Source organism: Scaptodrosophila lebanonensis, unplaced genomic scaffold (assembly GCF_003285725.1).
Source record: "Scaptodrosophila lebanonensis strain 11010-0011.00,11010-0021.00 unplaced genomic scaffold, SlebRS2 tig00000080-arrow-pilon, whole genome shotgun sequence".
Taxonomy (NCBI): domain Eukaryota; kingdom Metazoa; phylum Arthropoda; class Insecta; order Diptera; family Drosophilidae; genus Scaptodrosophila; species Scaptodrosophila lebanonensis.
The window spans coordinates 6,052,871-6,071,735 of record NW_022060561.1 but is presented as its reverse complement, the minus strand read 5'-3'; the positions used below and the strand labels follow the sequence as shown (position 1 = coordinate 6,071,735).

The window sequence follows — 18,865 nt, the reverse complement described above, 5'->3', positions numbered from 1 at the left end:
GACTTTCCCCGAAAAGTGTATTTTTAAATTTAGTTAATTGCTGTGGCGGCGGCTGTGGTGCGAACAAAAAATTAACAGCAACTGGTTAGAGTGCGAGACATTCGGCTTATTAGCAAACTTACCGTTACTACTGAAACCTTCACGCTCTGTGCGCCATTTGTTAATTATGCCGCGTTGTGTTTACATGAAAACAAATATTGTTTTCTTCTTCTTCTTCTCTTTTGGGGGGTTTTATTGTTACACAAAAGTATTAATTGGTAATTTTCTGAAATGCCGTATTTAAAATTGCTAGCAAACGAATGCAGGAAAATACAAATTTGTAGCCAATTAACTTTAATTAAACAAATGAGTCTATACACCGATTTTTTTAGGAAAGAAAACTTATAATAACTAACCGTTTGGTTTCATTGTTTTACTTAAGATATGTTCTTCAGATGTCAATAATTTAATTTAATTTTACTTTATAGGGAAGGTGTATAGTATGGTGTCTCTTTATGCTTGTTATGCTTTTTTTTTATTTAATTTTCCAGCTTAATTACAAGCTTGATTTGATTTTCCAAACTTCGCGTTGAAGGGTTTTCATGAAATTGTTGGCCCCAACAGTTATATTAAATTTGTTTTAAACTATTTTATAAAGCTCATTCAGCGTGTAGATCGAGTTTGTGTTAGAGCTGAAAGAACTGAAAAGCAACCAAATTTTAATTGAAATACTGCAAAAAAAAACCGAACATTATTCTTTGCTTTTCTCTTATATTGAAAAAAACGTATCCATTTATATTGTAAAGAAACAAGTCGATCCTCAAATCTCATTCCGAATATGGAAAAAAACGTATCCATTTATATTGTAAAGAAACAAGTCGATCCTCAAATCTCATTCCGAATATGGAAAGCGGTCAGCCACATATTCTGTTTGGTGTTACTCGTATCGTAAAGCCATCACTTTTTATCGCTTGAATACTGTATATGGGGTATAAAACAACATCCAGTAGTGCTAAAAATTTACTACAAAATTGATGGCCGTGGATCTATTTGCATGCTGACCCATTTCTCGAGTGTATTGCGCATACGACGCGTTGGTCAGTACAGTTTCCGCATGCCAAATGCTCAAGAATTTTCCTATTAAATCGGCAGCAAGGCATTTGCGCAGCTTTAAAAGATATATTTTTAAAACGAGGCGTGTTGAATCATTGCAAATATCGCAAAAATTCGCCTAAATAATTGCCTCTTTTATTTACATTGTCTGTCTGTCTGTCTGTTTATCTGCCCTGTCCTGCTTTGACTTTTGTAAATGTCCCATCCCAGCTGGAAATGACTCAATGCTTGTCTGTTTTCAGAGTGAAAAGCGCACATTGTTGTTCCTCTTTGGGGAAAATATTTGTGCGAGCTAAACAATTTGCGCGCGAAAATGTTGTTACAACGCAGCGACAGGTGCCTGTCACCCATGCAGCTGGAAAATTGTTTATTTTTGTCATTTGCATAAGAAGTTTACGCGACACTTGACACAAAACATTGGGTAGCCAAATGTTTGACTATCTCAGATTTTACTAACGGATTTTCAACTGAGATTTCCGAGGAAGAAGAGAACATTTTATGCAAAATAACCTTAAATTAAATAAAATTAAATACTTCTTCTGCATGACTACAGAATATCTTTTTAATTCAGACCCAACTAATGCACCTTAAGCAGTTCTTTTAAAGTTTTAAATTGTAAGTATAACTTGACGACAATTCCAACAGCAGCAAATGAATGGAAGGAAAGGCAATACTCTGGAGCTCCTTTTAAGCTCTGTGTCACCTGGTCATCCTCTTAGCTTCTAATCCTATTCCCCGGCCTGTTGTCTGTTTTCAAATGCCCTTTCAACTGGCTGGTGCATTTCCATTTCTTTTCAATATTTTACAGCAAACATGCCACACATGCCCCAAAGAATTGTTGCAATCCTTTCACGTAGCTTCCTTGTACAGGCTTTTAGAGCGCATTTATAGCCCATGAGTGTCAACTACACAGATAAGAGACGAATGGGGCTCATGGGAAGCATTCAACAGAGAGGAGGCGGGCATTATATCGCAGACGTGCCACGGCGTTTTTTGACTGCAATTTGAAAAGAAAAGCAGAGAGTGAAAAACCGCAGCAGCAGCGCAACTTAGGTTTCAAGTCACGTACCACAACGAGACAACAAAAACGAAAATAAAAAAATGATTAACCGTCGCCGTACGCTTGATTGTTAAAAATTAATTTGTGACATGTATGCAAAGCGTTGTTGACCACCAACCTGAATGAGTGGATGAGTGAATGGTTGGATGGTTGAATTGGAGTGAGGGAACGGATGTCTTACACATAAGTATTTGCGCCATAAAGTGCGCCTTCTTTGGATTATAATCATAATTATTATTTTTAACGGAAATTGCATTGAGACTGTTGTCTGTGCTCGCATATGAAATTGAAAGTGTAGCGGCTTAAGCTCGTGCTATTTTCAATATCTATCGATTAGTAGCGCAACTATTTTTAAAATCACTTTAAAATGCTAGACCGGCAAGCGACGTCAACGCCTGATTTGCGTTGGCGTATCGTTTTAGCTACAAAATTTATATGTGGGTGTTTATCTCTACCTACACTTTTAAGGCTTGCAATTAAAATGCATTTAAGTTGAACTCTGACTGAGTCTGACACGCAATCTGCATTTTTAATGCAGAGTCCGCATAGCCAGTTATAGCGCCTCGTTGTATGCAACAACGTCATGCACATAAATAATGCAAACAAAATGTCAACGACAGCGTTTTTTCACATTTCTGACTCCCTTTTTTCTTCTGTTGCTTCTCATCCTCTTGTTTGTTTGATGTGCTGAGAAACAGGCGCCCAGGGCGGCGCTTTCATGTTCCTGTTTCTGTTTCTGTTTTTTCCACCCTGTCCAAGTGACTGCAATTTATATTAATTTCCCTGCAATTGTGCAATGACACACTGATGTGGGTGTAGGGAGCGAACTGGCGGCTATGAAGGTTCTTTGTTTAAGGCAACCATGTATAGCCTTATAAATAAAATGCTTCTGTTGACCCTACAATACTATAAGTATACCCAAGGGGCTAACGGGCAACACTCCCTCACTGACAACGTAAGCCATAGAGTTGATCAGCGGAATGGCAACTGAGAAACTAGTTTTAGGTACTTAGGATTAGTAAGAACAAGCAATGGAGCTTTAAATGGCTTAAGTGCCTTCAATATATAATCAAGCTTTGTATTCACATCTGTGTTATCTACAAGTATATAAGAAAGAAAACTATTTACTTCAACGATAACTTTTTGTAACTTTTGCTTAAGGGTTGGATAATCGGCGACTTAAACAATTTCTTATCTTGACGTTCACGTTAATTTATAAAAAAAAACACTCTGGTGCTTTTTTCCTAAAAGAGTTTATTTTTTCTTCAACGTTCTAGGTCTTCATTTTTTAACTTAAAATTTTACTCGACATTGGCCGAGAATACTAGAACTTAGAAGTAATACTCTTGAACCAGTTCAGTGTGAAGTAACACAACACTGCGAAAGCTAATAACCTGGTAGCTCAAAAGAATTAATTATTTAACACAGTTTCAATCTTTTAGTAGACCACAATTTGTGTTGCTTAATGTAGAACGGACTAAATAATTTCGATGATTAAATACATGAATAATTCAATAAGTAATTCACTGCAACAAAATCGTTAAGCTAGTTCGGTCGGTAACAGATAAGTAAATGCAAAATAAATGCTACCTAACATTAATTTTGCATTTAAAGCAGTTCGATCATTTCCATTTCCATTAGTCTCTTCAATTTACGTAAATACAGCAAATACTTGCTTTATCACAAGTTCCTAAACACTATTTCGATAACTACCTACATAATTGCAAAAGTTTTAAATTATTGATACCACATAAGATAAGTCCGAATTTCAAGATTTAATTCGTAGACCACAGTTTTTGTTGCTAAAATGAATAAAATTACAAGGAACTATGTGTACTTAATGCCATTACTATTAGCTTCTAACAAATACATTCATTGTCACAATTACTAAACACATTTTCGATAGCTGTTTAATTAAATCCTACCTAAACTAAATTTAGCATTTAAGCACCAGAGTATTAACTTTTCAGTATACCATAATTTCATAAGTCTCTCCAACTTGTATGTATGTTGAAATAAAGTTTTATTTATATTTCATGGAACCCATACGCGGAAATTGCAAAAGATATAAATTATTGATAGCAACAACTGGCGCAAAACTTTTGTTTACATTAAATAAATGAGTGTGAGTGTTTAGGTGTGCCTTGCATACTACTACTTATAAGTATACACATATAGTACTTATTTATATGAACTTTAGATTGTGTTAAAGAACTCTGCGCTTTGTTTACTTTTCTGTTGATAATATTCAGTGCGCGTGTGTGTGATTGTAGGCAGTCGACAACAACTGATAAGCCCTGTCGCTCACTTAGTTCAACGAGTTTAATTACACTCAACTTTTATAGTATGTATTCGGGTTCGACTGGGCGTGGGCAGAAGGTTATCAGCTGGACACAATACTGATAACGTAATGTTTAGGGGCATTGATTTACATTACGTTTGTTTTATCAGCAGCAACATCAAGTTCAAGTACAAGTAATTAGGAAGCGATTGAACTGTTTAAAATGTGTACAATTTTTAGTTTTCAGGCGGACTTAATGGATAAAGTACAATTCCACCGTAAAAACAATCGTTTTAATAAAACCAAACTACAAACTAAAAACTAAAAAACGACTGTCAATTTGAAAGCAAACTTCCTGATTGTGCGCGAAACTTTTCACTCGTTATTCTGATTTCGCATGAACATTTAAGAAACGCGACCGTTTCTAAGCCACGTCCCCAGGGCATATCGTCTTATACAATCGCATAGTTCTGCCCACGGCCATTGCGTCGCCTACTCAATTCCTTTCACAATTTCACAGAAATCCTTTGCCATACACCCGCACATTTTGACAGCCATTTGCATTTTAAGTGCTTTTCTCGGTCATTGTTTTATTCTTTGCTTTTTGGCACACACACAGAAATGATATATGAGCGCTAGAGAAACAGAAAGAGTCATAAGCATTACCATTTCCATAACGATAGCCAAATAACCATAAGGCCTAACCGACGTCATTTCATTATGTCATCAATCGGACCAATGAATAGCACTCAAACTGCCGTACTCTGACAGCCCAGTGGCGTTCACATCCTGTGGCCTTCGGACTGAAGGTCAACTTTACCAACGGATATTTACTTTTAATTATACTATACAAGCCATGTTCGATTAAAAACTAAAAAGCCAGGGAAAATGGGCGTTTCGCTAAACTCTATCAAAGCGTTCTCTTTATGTTTCTCTTTACATTTTTGAATTGTTTCATATATACTTAGTAGTTGGGCTGGCCAGACTTTACAATGCTGAGGCAAAGGAAACGTTTTTGGTCTTGTTGGCTGATTATACTTAGGTTTATTTTTCTTTTATATAGAACTTGGCAAATAATTGGGCATCAATTTGACTTTCTTTCTGAAAAGTAAATCCCAAAGAAGCAGTATACTTATTGGTTTTGATTGAATTAACATATTCATGTCGTGCTTAGGAAATTTGTCAAATTTGGGAGCTCTACAAATTTGTGGATAATGCAAACTAACATAAAAAGCCCTTTTAGGGTTCAAATAATTAGGAACATAGAGTTCGCCGGTATTTTAATTATTTGTTTATTTTTTACTGTTTTTTACCAAGAAATCAATTTATGAATGCTATGTTTTTGAGGTATTACTTTATATATTTATACAAATAAAAACTAAATTATCGGCAAGAGTTTGTACCAATTTAAAAAATGCATTATTTGTATGTATAAAAAACTCTATTTTATAATTTATGTTATAGTTGATGGCATAGTTTTTATCCACAGATCCATTATGTCCACAGAATTTCGATGTCTATTTCTACAAACACACACAATAATCTAGCATACCCTTCTAGCCTTGGACAGTTCGTATAAGTTTTGCCCTTTTTGCGGTATTTCGAGGCTTCATACATACATTATTGACATACATTTTATTTTTGTTTAATTGTATTTACTTAGCGCTCACCATTTGCTAGTTTATTGACCAGGGTCAACGGAAGCCAGCTGTCTGCTGTATTATAGGCCACTAGGCTGCTGGAGGGGGGTAGACTCTATGCGTTAATTGCGTCAGCGCCAACGTTGCGTATGAGCGATAAAAAGGCACACGAGATTTTATGATTTCGACTACTTAACACGTTTAATAAATTTGTGCATTTTACTTAAGCGTTAATTTAGTCAAGCATCAAAGACACACTCGCGTACAAAATGTGCTATTAGGAGGGGGGAAAATGGTGTGTAAATTTTTTGTGTTCGCGTACAGTTCAAGGCTAGCATTGGCAAGCAGCTTGGCTGATCAGTTCCAGTACATCTTATGCGTCATAATGCAATTTATTTTGCCTTTGTTGACACTCCAAAGCTGATCAACTTGGCGGCTTGCCAACTAAAGCAAATGTCTTGTATCAAGGCGCCAAGAGCAAAGCAATAACAAATTAGATGGTGCGAAAAATGCTGAGATTATTTATACAGATACCTGCAGTTTTCCCGCTGTTTTCGCTGAAGTGGGAAAACCAATCCAATGGTAAATTACGCCTTTATATTCAAATTGAAGAGCGATGATTTCATTGCTAGAATTTCCCCCATCAACAGTAAATGTGTAAACACGTTAATGAGAGAGTTTTTTCACATACTCGTATACATATAGCTCTGAAAGTATATATTTTTATTATTTGTATTCACTTTTTTGGCCCAAGAATAATCTATTCGATGACGTGCGTACCTCATATATCTACCAAATCGCTCTGTTTGCTTGTATTTACCTGACGGCTACAATGACGTGGTCAGCTATCTTTACATATTTGCCTGCCTGTCCGCCTGTGTTTTATGTCTGTCTGTCTGTCTGGCTTTCGGTCGGTCTATCTATCAGATAGCGCAAACATTGTGCATAATGTTTGTATCGTAGATTGCGCATTACGGGCACTCGTTTGATTTTGTCGGAATTTTTCACACAAACAACTGTGCGATTCCTCGCTGTTTGTTTACAATGATTATTTTGCTATAAAAATAAATGATTATTGTTATTGTAGTGCAGTCGGTTGTGCTATTGTTTTGTTTGGCAAAGTGTTTACATTCGCTTATATACTAAGCTCTCAGATAATGGCAAAAAGAACTAAAGTTCAATACAGTGAATACAATTGTGAAGCAGTAAGAGCGTTAGACTATATAAAAGTATATATTTGTAATTCTGTTATTCTTGTCTGTTACACTATATAAAAGTATGTATTTGTAATTATTTTATTCTTGTCTGAAACCAGGAATAAATGGCTCATTCTTAAAGGATAAGATCGAAATATATGCAGACTTATGCATATGATTTATTATTATATAAAGTTGTCATCGTAATAAATTGAGTATCAGTTTAATTTTATTTACCATTTATATATTTTTAATCTATTCTAAAATTTAAGATAGATAAAAAATTAAAAAAATTTATAGAAGTGTTGATAAAAGTATATAATGAAGAGCGGGACTTGTTTCAAAAAAAAATATATGTAGGAGTTAAACTCTTTTATTTCTGACGGAAGACGACGGATATCAAACCCTTTACTTGAACAAGAGATTTTTTTATACATTACAAATTCCATTAAGTATTATTCATTAAGAGCAGTTGATAAAATGTTAAACAAATCTTTTGGTTCTAAACTCAAAATAATATGTGATAAACAATTAGATCTTTCAAATTATTTTTCTTCATCCTAATCAACAATTTGTTAGATTCATATGAGCACTGTTAATGTCCATTTGGTTTTCTTATAATTATTATCAAATGTAGTAATTAATAGGTTTTAATGTATTTTCGCGCACATCTGGCACTGTTTGAGCGTCTAGACGTCGTCGTTTTTTGCGACTTACACCTTCAACTCTCTCTCTCGCTCTTAACTCTCGCCTCATATGCAGGCTCTTCTTCTTTTGTCGATATTCCTTACATATCAGTTGGGATGCCAAGTCGCTGAAAAAGCAGTCTTGCATCTTTAAAACGACCAACAAGTTGCATCAAAACTCCAGTAGCCCGGCATCATAATCGCATTTAGATTGTACGTATTATATAAAAATCTGCTCATCAATTTCAAGTCGGCTCTGTATGATGTCACCGCCAAGTTTGTGTCCCAATTGTCATGCTTCTCCCTCTTGACATGGCAAAAAGCGAGCGAGAAAGACAAAAAACTAAAAAAAAAAAGCTGTCAACTTTGTTGTGTTTTATCGCATAAACCGAGGCTGACATTTGACAGTGAAACACTTTCATTTAAAATGTTGTCGCCTGCCGAGCGAGACTGCGATGTTCATTGCCCACATTGCGATAATTCAGTTTTGCTCCGGTCCGACAAACGGAAACTTCACCATTTAAAGTATAACATTGCCGTTCGTCACTCCGATAAGTCATGAAGGTGTTTTTTTTTCCTTAGTTTAGAGTACGTTCTGTAATCGTGACACCACACATGCCTAATTATTTTTAAAATAGTCGTGTGTAGTGTTTTGAGGTGAGTGCTGCTGTGGAAGTTAGTCATTGATTATTTGCATAATGCCTCTATATGCTAATAGTATTATCAGTTTGTCATATCACTGAAAAAGTAATTTCCTATTGTCTGTTTCCAAAAAACAAGAACAATATTGTCATTAAATATTTGCAGAACGCCTGCCTATTTTATGAGTAGCAAAATTTATTGAACCCATTATAATGTTGCCATATAATCTCTTTTATTTAGGGTCCTCTTAAAAGGTGAGATCGCTTAAAAGTGGTTGCCCCAGAGCTATGAATCTGCGCCTGCTCAGTAGTTAACTGTATATATATATTTCCCATTAATCTATAGTTTATAAATTATAAAGGCTTTCCAAACAAAGTCTAATGTACGAGTATATGCAAGGCAACTAAAATTGCAAAAGAAAATTAACTTTAATTTTCTCTTACATTAAAACGAAATTTAAACAAAAACTTACACCCTAAACGATAAAAAAAAACAATTTAACATACAATTTATAACTACTATAAAGCACCTGCCTGCATGTTGTAGTGCCCTATTTCTATTTGATGTTACGGAGAGAAGGTAAATTTATGGCCTCATGCACTCAGTTCCGGGCTTTAAATCAAAATTTCACATTTAATAGCACACTTTTGGGCGTGGTGGCATTCAGGCCATAACCAGCCATTCACAATTGTGTGCGCAGTGTCCCAAAGGCTGACATTTTTTTTTGTACTCCTTGGGGAATTTGTTGCGCAATTTTTTGTGCAGCCACTTCAATTTTGAACACGTTGAAAGTGGGTCAGGCATGTAACTTAACTTGCAGTCTTTGATATTTGTTGCAGTTGAAATGGGAGGGAAAAAATTGTTGAGAACGAATTTTAACGATGCCACTAACTCGACATTTTCTCTTCCTTTGCAGGCTTGCTGTGCAGCCAACCTTTATGCGTTGATAATGCGGGTAAGTTACGACTCAAAGCTCTTACTTTGATGCCTGAGGCACAATTACTCGCACTCCCGCGCCGAGGTGCTAAAATACGTCCCAATGGCACTCGGGTTGCAAAAACTCATTAACACTTCAACTATACATATATACGTGTATATACATAAATGTATATGTATGTCACACGCTGAGCTGAGATGAGACGTGTGCCACATCCTTAGCAAGTTGTAAAAATTAAGTTTACACTCTTAATGACAAGCAGCTGTCGAGCTAAAACACTCACCGTCCGCCCACACAAGCACGCACAATCTTGTCTATGCGGCTCACAGTGGTAGTAGTGGTGCCTTAATGAGCCGAGCTGCTGCCATGTATGTTCCCCAGCCGCCTACTGGGCCATAAAGTTAAGTAATGAAAGGACAACTACGATGCCACTGAGGGTCAACTTTCAAGGAAACTTAATGAAAGTTATTCGATTTACTATGCACACTTTCCTCTCTTAATTGCAACGTGTAAAGTGGCTCTAAGTACAGTTGACCCTGACCATAATAAGTTCAGCATCAGAACACCTTCTGGTTAGTTTGTTTAGTTTTCATACATGGTTTACTCTTATTTTTTTCGAGTCTAAACGACCATTTCTTGCCAATCACCAAAGGTCACACATAAGCTGTGCATTTGAAAAACACCCGCCCGGACGGACTATTTTGGCTGGCATGTCAAGCGGCCGCGTTAAGTGGGCCTTCTGCCTTCTGTCATGTGAAAAAGCGCAGCAAAAAAATTTACAAATGCCACTAGGTGGATTAGGGGTTGTGTGATTATAGCGAACACTTTGGCTTATTTCCATCTACTCCTCAAAGTCAAATCCATTAACGCTTCGCTCGTCAAGGTCAATGTCTGGGGCGGCTGTCTCAGTCCGTGACTCAGTCCGTCAAGTGGGTCCGTCGCTCATTCGGAGGCTAAAGAAATCAGTCAAGCAGCTGCTTTTTCAATCAAGACGGCGGTCGTGCAAACACGTGTTGCCCTTTTCTGAACTCTAAGTTTGCTGTTCCTGTTGTTGCGGTTATTGTTGTCGGTACTGTTGTGGTAACTTTTGTAAATTGAGACGCATAAGGTGCCGTGCTCCATGAGCGACAGTTGGCAGTCATGGGGTTAAGCGACGGACTCTAGTGTAAAATGTCAGCTAAGCTTTTTTAAATCCAACAAGGAACCTAATGCCTTTTCTATGAGTTATGTATATCAAAGGCTTCGGATAGAAAAAACGTAACCGTTTCTCTTGTTATGCTTTTTTTTTTAAATTCAATGAAAAACTAAATAATTATCCAAAAATAAATAATAATAGGCATATTTGATTAAAAAGAACTGTATTTGAAATCGTTTTTTACGTTGCGAAAACCAATAGGACTTTCTACCCCTCATTAACTCAGACTTCTTCATTCGAAATATCTCAAAGACGGTCAGAGTAATTTATTTAAACTTTATATAATTAACCAGTTGAATCTCTTTATTGCTAACTCACTCCTTTGTAGATCCTTGTGACGACATTTTAGGACTACCCGCTTTTAAAAACCAGTTCTCATATAAAATCTAAAAAATAACATGCTGTTCAACATATTCGAAAGAGAAGGGGGGGCGAGTTATTTATTTGATAATTCAGTTTATAAATGATTTTGTAAAACAATACGAGTTTGACACGAATTAGAATTGGGATAGTTTAGATAGACAATCTTAAACAACAAATTTATCCCAAAACTTTAGTTACTTCTACTTCTTAAACACGACAGTGTTTGTTCTTTCAAAAGTTTGAAAGTTAAAGTTAGATGTTGGGAAGGATTGGGCTTAGCCTAATACAAGTTTTAACTGCTGGGTCATCTTTGCGTATCTTCCTAAATATCTTTTCTTTCCTTATGAGGATTTGTCAGCAAGTAGAATTTAATTTACAATTTGTTTGTGGTCCCCACTTTTTATTCATTTATTTTTCGAAGCTGGCTTTTGCCAAAGGGGAAAATTGTATAATTATGTATTTTGGACATATGCTAAAACCCATATTTGAATTGCTTGCACAATAAGATTTAGTATTTTGTAGATTATTTACTAATATCTTCAAAAAACACAAACACAACATATGCTATTTCTTGTTTCAAAAGCACGCCATTTTCCAAAAGGGGAACATTTTATAAAATAAAATCATCCCATGTTCGAAATTAAAAAATTATAATCATATATGTTGGTTCCACGTTCAACTTGAAATGTTAGCTTCTGTATTCTGCAGATTATTTCTTTTCATTTTTAGCACTTCAGACACTAAGTAAACATTCTCTGCTCTTTTGTGATGTTGTCTAAAACTAAAATATGGTTGCCGAACCACATGACCTGTTGCTACACTATGTATGTATTTAAAGAAAACATTTTACTCCTCACTTGCACCATCGACTTATATGAAGATGTGATTCCCACCCGGAGGTCTTTCTCGTTATGTCTGTGCGTTAATCGCAGCATTCGCATCTCTTCACACACCATTTTGTGATATTTACGATCATTTTCGTTTTATTTCCCCCCTTCTGTATTGATGAAGCTATTTGTTGGCCCTGGGCTTATCTTATAGGCAGACAGACAGACACAGGCACAGACACTCGACCGACACTTTGCATGCTGTGGTGGCATTTGATGCCGAAATGCGCCACACACACAAGCATATGTCGGCATATGTGCTTCAGGCCAAGTGCCGTAGTGCCGTTATGTTTTTGGTTTTACACATCATTAGCGCCTAAATATTTTTAGGCTCGATGTGAGAGAGGAAAGGAGATCATCATGTCAAGCATAAAATATAATGAAAGCGAAGTCAGTGCAAAATCATCAGACATGTGTGCAGCAGCTGCAGTTTTCGTTTTTTATTTTATACGGGCATGGTTAACGGAAACACAACTTATAAGTTCACTGAACACTTGCCACAACGACAACGACGAGGGCGGTTTGGTAGATCTGTAAAAGATTAAAGAGTTTTCCATATCACTGAAGCTGTTGATAACAAGAGGTTTATGATGCAAGTAAATACATCTTATTTAATCAGTACTAAAAGCACTGAAATTAGTGTATTGCCTTGATTGCCTTTGCTTTGCTTTCTTAATAGTATATCTTTGTTGATTAATAACTGGCGTCAGTATGATTTATTTTAGAAATCTTTAAAGACAAGCTAACAAGGAACAACCTAAATACATTATTCATCACTGAATGGTATACAATAATTGACGATTAGATTTAACTTCAGTACAGATAACCTGCAAATAAACTGACCTTAATGCTTTGTTCAAACAGGCAAACAAGTTTGGGTGAAAATTATTTGCTTGTCCGACCTTAATCTCGAAAACTCTACTTATTTTGTAATATAATAAGCAAACTAATCTTAAGGGTTATTCATCAAACAAGTGAGCTTCCCAAAAGTTGTGATTCTTTTGCTCAGTTTTCCGTGCTACTAAAATAATTTAAAAGAATATTTTAGAAACTATATATTGCCTTTATTTTTTTATAAATTCGGGTTTCAATTCTGACTTCCATTCGTTGTCCTAGAAAGGGAACTTGCCTAGGGGAAGTGTTTATTTAAGAATATATTAATAATATATTCTAACTTATTAATAAAATTAATAATTCCTTCTTCGCAGTAAACCCTACATAAATCCATAAAATATTATTTATCTCCAGTGCCTTCCAATTCAATTTACTTCAACTTTTTGTTCCATTCTCGCATACCCTCACAGCTCAAATACCGAGCCATTCATTTCGCTCGACTCTGTGACAATTTTCGCTGTTTCTTATCGAATTGTGCCCATCTGAGCAATCAAAAGATATGCGCGCGCCATCTGTGTTGGTGTGGGACGTGATTTTGGGCCAGTTCGCTGTATTGGTCAGCCAATATAGAGACCCACTACATTATTTTGCATATGCCAGAGTTCAGCGGAACGAAAAGCACAAAATATTTTAAGTATAACACTACAATTTATTGTGGGAATGCTGCTGTTGCCCCAAAGTTTAGATCCACAACGTCATAGAACATGCAAGACTTGGGCGTGATTGCAAAACACTGTAGATAGAAAAGGGAACGGGAATTGTAATAAAAAAGAACACGAAACGTGTGTAGAGGATGTGCCAAAAGCAAAACAACTACAAGTATTAGCTGTGAAAAATGCAATCCAATGTACATAATGTGGTGTGCATTCTGTAAGATACTCAGCTACTTTGGCCAGCAACAGACGTCGGTGTGTCGTGTCTGCCTTATAATCTGATGGCGCCGCTTGTCGATATTTGCTGCCAAGCTCTTATAGGCGGCCAGTACTGATGTAAACCGACATAGACGGGTTAGGTCTGCTAGCATATTCTATTAAAATCATGTTCTTTGCCATTTACAGTGCGGCATATTTTGCCAAGAATTTTGAATTCGAATTTCTTCTCTTTCGTTTCCTCTCTGGGGATTTTCTTGGCGTCGGTGCTGCGTCATTGTTAATAAATGAAATCATTGCGGCCAGCATTAGGGAAAGACAAGGTAAAGGTCAAGTTGACATAACCAATGGCAAATTTTACTTGTGGCATGGCATTGTTGGCTTTTGCTTCGCATTCGCCAGGGCTTGGTTTGTTTATTAATTTGATGCGTATGTGCGTTCATTTTTAGGTGCGTTCCTCAATTGAATTTATTAATTCGATTCGATTCGATCATCAATTTATCAAGCATTTTGGCGACAATACATTTTCGGTCTTTTAAATTTCCTATAACCATTTCAGAACTTTTATCAACTTTAACTATTTCGATAAGCTTTACATTCTTACCTTATTTATTGAAAGAAACAAGTATCACAGATTGCTATTGATGATATCACAGCAAATCGACACAGATATCTGTAAGATTCTTTACACAAATAAGAATCAAATTTGTGAAAGAAATTGTTCAGCGCTGGTTCAGGTCATATCTCATAAAGTATATAGACTATAATGTTGAAATGTACATAGGCAGTTTATGTGAAGTTAGAACATTTGAAGACGGCGTTGGTTCAGAACTGCTTCTAAAACGATTCAATAGTTGCTCTAGACCTAGATGAATGTGGTCTTAAATCAGTATGAGGTTCAAAAATAGTTCTCCACACAAAAAATAAATAAAGAAATGCGAAAATCATATCTTCTTACAGTGCATTAATGGCGAAATACTCTAATATTTGAGTATATGTGTAATATATATTTGCTCTAAACTTGAATATTTTTGTAAGCATCTTTCTATCATTTTCGAAATTGTTACCACCCCTCAATGTTGAGATACTTCTGAGCAATTTTATTGGTAACTTAAATAAAATATTAGTTAACTTAAGAAACTCGCAGTTGAATTATTATAGATTTTTTAAATCAAATAATATATTTGTATACACAAATGCAAAAGTTTGAAAACCAATTGAAAGTTGGAATGATTTAGCAGTTTATGGCAGGAATTTTATATATCTATGTAGTCAGTTGACATTTCAATCAATTACTTAGTTGTCGTTGTTTTGATAAAGGTATTGACTTGACTTATGTGTGTAATGCGACATATTTCAATAATTCCTTGTGCGCCCATTCACTCCACGTCCGTCAATTTGTTAGCACCTTATGCCCAACCTTAATTTAGCATTTGCAATCTACTCTCTGGGACCTTCCATAATCAACTTGAGCAAACTCATTAAAAAGCCATCAAGACAAAGGCCGAAGCGGCTGCCTAACTTTGCCTCTTCCAGCTCACAAAGAAACCCATTCCCGCTTTAATGAAAAGGATAACAACAGCAACATTGTGCAAGCTTTGTGGTTTTTGTGTTTCTGTTAAAACCCTAAGCAGTCCTTGGCATACACACCAACGCACACCGTTTCTTAAAAAATAAAACAAACCAGTGCTTAAGTCAATCAGTTTCTTAGTCAAAGGGTCTTTAGTCGATTTAGTCAACCACAGGATCCATTCAATTAGTGGGCCAGGCTACTTTTAGCTTCACATGTCAGTAGGTAATTTCTTCGGCTCGTTTGCTGTGCACGGAAATCGCCTCGAGTTGCAGCCATTTTAAAATTGTTTGTTGGCTACCATCCTTTGTGGGTCAGTGAGGGTCTTGGTTTTTGGGTGCGGTTGCCTTTGCGGTTTCGTTTGCGTGTTTAATGTGGCATCAAGGAACCAACAAGCTGAGCCAGCAACCAGGCGAGTAAGTAACTGAATAACAAAAACAAAAATAGTTTAAACTGATTTTTGTGTTACATTCTGGGCAAGGCGGCGCCCCACCCAAGAAGCCATTTGTCCTCCACATAACTGGGTTAATGGTTTGCTTATGATTGTGTTTGCTCGACTGGGCTTTGCATTGATAAAAAGGACTCAAATGGGCATGTTTTACGTAATTGTGCAGACACGGATTTGTAATAAGAATATAATTTTTTTAAAGCAAACCCCAAGTCAATAATGAGATCAATATTCTATATAAGTAATGGCATGAGGTCTCAGTATTCTCGAGTGGCAAAATCGTTTTATAGTATGACTCTACTTATTTACTTACTCCAATGAAATGAAATATTTATTCATAATCACTTTTAATTTTATTATGTAAGGAAATTAAATTTTTGTGGCTAGTGCATTTAATTATAAAAATATATCCTGTCATACACAACTAATAGATGTGCAGTAAAAATGATTTTCAAATGGTTTGCCATCATTCATTCAGCCAGTAACTGATTCATTTAGATACGGAGCACAAAAATGTCCACAGAAACGTTTCATTTGGATATAAAAATTCAAGCCACAAATGAGAACAAAGGCTTTTGTAAATAGGAGTAGGCCAAATAATAATCGTTTGAGACAATTTTCAAACATTTCTCTTCAACTCTGAAATATGATGCGGCCATTTACTTGAATAACTATGAGCTTTCGTAAGAAGCGTTAACAAAGTACAGAAAAAGTAAAATCAGGATGGAAAAAGAATATAAACGGAGGACGAATAGTATTAGGACGCCCAACTCTGTATACGGAAACTTCATGCAATATCTAATTCAGCAGTTAAATCCCATATTTATTTATTCTCAGATTTAATGAAATATCGTAAAATAAATCAAGTATGCTTTTGTAGTAGCTGTGGTTTTCCCCAATTCTTTAAAATTGTTCGCAATTACTGCACTAACTTAACCACGAACTTGATTAGTCACCACAATTTAAAGAACTGCCAACAAACAGCTGAGATGCAAACAAAACGTAAGAAAAGATGTTTTTGCTTCTAGTCTCGTCGTCGTGGGTGTCAACAAAATTTTTGCGCATGCTAGCTGTCTGACTAATGCGTCACAGATTTGCAAAAATAAAAATATATCTATATATACACGTATAAAAAACGAAAATTCGACATCAATGCATGCTAAATTATTTAGACAACATTTGCATAGTGAGAAAATTGTTCGGCCTTGCAAGTACAAGTTGAGGGATGAGCAGTTTTTACACACAATTTACTTTGTTGCGTGCTGTCCCTAATCACTCGAGGGTTGTGGGAAAATTGGATGTATAAATGAGTGATTTGGCGTCGCCAATTGACGCCAACGCCAAACCAAGTAGAGCTATGTGCTGTCATGGTGTATAATTTTAGACGCCCAGGACGAAAAATGAAAGGCACGCAAAAAAACGATGATTAGTCGCTGGTAATTATGAGTGGAAGGAGGTTATTTATGAGTAACAATGATTGACTGCGGCAGAAAGACAGGATATCCAATAAAAGATGTGGAGAATACTTCAGAACTCTTCAACGGAAATAATATAATTGAACGGTGCATATTCACTGAAATTTTGTTTGTTCTGTTTAAATGGACCTTCAAGTCAATGCTGAATAATACTTAGTCCTCTATTTTTCTTGATAGTTAGCATAGATCGGTAGCACATATTCCCTTAGAACAATCGAATCAGACACTGCTACTACGTTTCGTTTAAACAACAATTTTATCTTGCGTTTATTTGCCTGCACACACAATTTCAACTCAGATATTTTCTAATTTCCTTGCCCGTTATACGATTTTTAAAAAACATTTCTCCTCTTCGCTTAACTTTACTTTCAGCGGCTGCCCGCGCGGAACGTTGAGGTCACACTTAAACGTTAACGATGGCATTCAAAAACTAAAAAAAAGAAGAAAAAGAAATGTACTGATAAGAAACACAGTTAAACAAATACAATAAGGAAAAAACACATTACACAACAGCAAAGGCAAAGCACAGGGTGTTTTTGGTGAAGTAATCGAGTGGAAGCTGCTGGTTCAACTTTATTCCATTGAGGATTATCCAGAAGCTAAGCGTCGCAGTCAACGTCAAAAGCTGGAGGGCGGTGCCCAGCAACCGCCTCAAATCCAACTATTTAATCCTTTTCCCCACGCGGTTGGAAAAGTCGCCCGATCACGGATTGTAGCACACAAATTTATGACACTACTCGGGCCTAGCGCCCCTGGCATGGCCTTTATGATGAAAAAGAAAAAGTATAAGTTCAATGTGGAAGTTCAGCTGCAGGATTTAGTGGAGGTGGCGCTGGTTAACGAGGTGCTGTTTGCCAAGATACGTCTATTGGATGGCGGTTCGTTTCAGGAGTATAGTAGTCGGTATGTCACAGTATAAAGAATATTCGAAATAATGGGATAATAATGTGATTTCACTGCACTTTTTAGGGAGGAGGTGCGCAATCATCGCGTGGAATGGAATCGGAGCTTTGAGTTCCCCTGCAAAATGAGCGCAAATGCCTCGACTGGCGTATTGGATCCCTGCCATTTGCGCATTTCCATACGCAAGGAGATGAAGGGCGGACGGAGTTATTATAAGCTAGGTTTTATAGATTTGAATCTTGCCGAATTTGCAGGCGCCGGCCTCACATCGCGTCGCTTTCTACTCGAGGGCTACGACTCGAGGCATCGCCTGGACAATTCCATGCTGAGAGTTAGCATTAAAATGCACATGCTAAGCGGTGATATCCTCTTCAAGGCGTAAGTTCGAGCTTGCAACTGAAATTTTTAAATATATCTAAACCACTTTCGATGCCCGCAGACCCACGCCAAGTCTGAAGAGCAAGCAAAGCAAACCTTCCACAGATGATCTGGCCAATGCCGCCACAGGTGTGGGCCTCCAAACGCCCATGGCTACAGCCCTGCCCAGCATGGGCAGTGGAGGTGGCGGCACTGCCATACCGCTGGGTGGCAGTGGTGCAACACTGGGTGGTGTGCCCAGTGCGACATCAGTGCCGGGCACGCGGCCCGTTTCCACAACAAAGGATGATGGTAAGAGATATGAATTACAACACAACAATATAATACATTCTAAAATTGATTATGCCCA

At 36.7% G+C, this 18,865-nt stretch overlaps 1 protein-coding gene across 7 annotated transcripts in view; it reads left to right on the top strand.

Annotated features, from left to right (window-relative positions):
• LOC115625764 (protein FAM102A) overlaps window positions 1-18,865 on the top strand; it is a 68,446-nt gene that overhangs the window by 36,427 nt on the left and 13,154 nt on the right. For all 7 annotated transcript variants that reach the window (XM_030520929.1, XM_030520928.1, XM_030520930.1 and 4 more), the window contains exons 3-6: window positions 9,514-9,552; window positions 17,608-18,138; window positions 18,205-18,516; window positions 18,578-18,807. In XM_030520929.1, coding sequence (XP_030376789.1) covers window positions 17,963-18,138; window positions 18,205-18,516; window positions 18,578-18,807 — 718 coding nt within the window. In that variant the 5' untranslated portion in view covers window positions 9,514-9,552; window positions 17,608-17,962. The remainder of the gene's footprint in view (window positions 1-9,513; window positions 9,553-17,607; window positions 18,139-18,204; window positions 18,517-18,577; window positions 18,808-18,865) is intronic.